The sequence below is a fragment of the Pteropus vampyrus genome, unplaced genomic scaffold (assembly GCF_000151845.1).
Source record: "Pteropus vampyrus isolate Shadow unplaced genomic scaffold, Pvam_2.0 Scaffold314, whole genome shotgun sequence".
NCBI classification, from domain to species: domain Eukaryota; kingdom Metazoa; phylum Chordata; class Mammalia; order Chiroptera; family Pteropodidae; genus Pteropus; species Pteropus vampyrus.
In genome coordinates, this window is record NW_011889095.1 from 339,844 (window position 1) to 341,956 (window position 2,113).

The 2,113-nt window shown below is 60.1% G+C and overlaps 1 protein-coding gene across 9 annotated transcripts in view; it reads right to left on the reverse strand.

Annotated features, from left to right (window-relative positions):
* Nucleotides 1-2,113, reverse strand: part of SYT17 (synaptotagmin 17) — a 61,812-nt gene that overhangs the window by 48,766 nt on the left and 10,933 nt on the right. For 8 of the 9 annotated variants that reach the window (XM_023521764.1, XM_011377504.2, XM_023521763.1 and 5 more), the window contains one exon: nucleotides 833-1,452. In XM_023521764.1, the coding sequence (XP_023377532.1) occupies nucleotides 833-1,452 (620 nt within the window). Of the gene's footprint in view, nucleotides 1-832; nucleotides 1,453-1,790; nucleotides 2,002-2,113 lie in introns of those variants that run through there. The other variant, XM_023521761.1, reaches the window with a different exon arrangement.

Genomic DNA, 2,113 nt, shown 5'->3' on the forward strand with positions numbered 1-2,113 from the left:
GCCAGCAGAGCTCAGCTCTGAGAAGCACCTTGGTGGGTTTGACGCAAAGGGGCCCCGCCTACATCACACAGGAGCATTGTCCCCAGCGGGGACAGGCCAGTCCACCTCTAAGGGCTGGGTCTTTTCCTTCCCTCGGGCTCCCGCAGACCCGTACCCACAGCGGGTGCGGAATTGTCCTCCTGCCCCCGGAATGCCCAGTGGAGGGGCCTGGTCCCTGGCTGCCTTCCCAAGGGGCCACCTGCGTGTCCCTGGGCTGGAAGGGGCACGGAAGCCGAGCTCACACTCTGCCTGAAGAACATCCATCTATCATCCTGTTCTTCGGTCCTCATTTTATTTCTCCCAAACCAATTTCTGAAAGTCAAAATGACTGATCGCTTCCTACCCTGGACAATCATCCTCCTTATTAAATAACCTGGCATCAACGACCAAAGAGCCCCCAGGTGGCGGTGATTACATGAATCTCTATGTGTGATACAATTTCCCAGAACTCCACACACACACACACACACGCACGCACGCACGCACGCACGCACGCACGCACGCACGCACGCACGCGCACGCACGCGCGCACATGTACGCGCGCGAAAACTCGGCCAGGTCTGCCGTTCACCTGCCCGCGCCAGCTCCCCAGCGTTGCGGGCACGCTCCGGCTGCGACTTCTCGTGAGTCGAAAGCTACTTCCAAATAAGGCTTTTACAAATGTGGAAAGAAAATAAATAATAAAATCCCAACGTTTATTTAAAAAACAACAACAACAACAACAACAAAAACCAAAAAAGCTGCTTCCCGCTCCCGCTCCGCCCCGCCCCCGCGACCCGCGAGCGCCCCCTACCTGCGAGCTGGGGATCAGCGCCTTCCACCAGTGCCCGCCCTTGACCAGGTCGACCTCGCACAGCGGCACGGCCACCTTGCCGATGACGCAGTGGCGCGAGAACTTGTCGAAGTCCAGCACGGTGAGCAGCAGGGTCCGGCGCTGCGCCTCCAGGAAGGGGATCTCGAAGGTGTAGCGCTCCTCGAACACCGGCCTCTGCGTCTTGCGCTTGACCGCCGTCTGCTTGGAGTTCTTCTGGTCCGGCAGGAGGCAGACCTTGACGTAGGGGTTGGAGTGCGCCAGGTCCTGGCGCGCGCCGTCCTGGGCGATGGGGGGCGGCAGGTCGCGGGCCTCGATCACGCGCACCGTCAGGTGGTTGTGCAGCAGGTCGTACTGCGTGCTGAAGTGCAGCATGCCCAGCTGGTACTTGGACGAGATCTCCTCGTCCGTCAGGAAGTCCACGTCGTCGCTGCCGCCGTCCAGCGAGTACAGCCGGGGCTCGAACTTGCGGAAATAGTCGTCCGGGGTGTAGGTCCGTCTGAGCACCGAGGGCTGGATGGGCTCTTTTTTGGCGCCCAGGACGCCAAACTCGATGGGTTTGATGTCGATGAGCGGGGAGCTGGGTCGTCTGGCCTCCAGACCTAAACGGCCACCAGAAATAACAATGAACACGGACAGCCACGCAGGCGACAGGACCCCGGCCACTTCCAGGGCGGGCAACATCCCACAGATTCTCGCACCGGCTACTCTGCTTCACTGCGCCCTGTCGCCTGAACTGTCATCCTGCTCTGTGCTCTCCCTAGGGATGACCCTGTCCTTCACATCTTTCCTTGAGGGTGCTGAGTGTCTGGGGGAGCCAGCTCCTCCTCTGTCCTGGGGACCTGGCTAATGGGATTTTCATTCATGGACTCTGAACAGAGGCTGGGCGCACAGCATTGCTGGGGCAGGGACCCCAGACGGTCGCTGCGGAGATGCTTACTGGAAATCCTCCGGGTCAGGCTGTACGTAGACTTAGATGTGTCTGAGGACGAGCATCTCCGATCTGGGGAGTTGGTACGTGGGGTCAGCGGGACGTCACTGACTGTGTGGACAGAGTCCCCATCCTTGTCACTGCCCCGGCTGGCCATCCTATGGGAGAGAAGAGGTCTCAAACGGTTGTCGAAGAACCCCCAGAGACTGGCATCTTTGTCCCTGAGAGCAGTGGTCCCCAATCTTTTTGGCACCAGGGACCGGTGCTCCTATGAGAATCTAACGCCTGATGATCTGAGGCGGAGCTGAGGCGGTGATGCCAGCGCTGGGGAG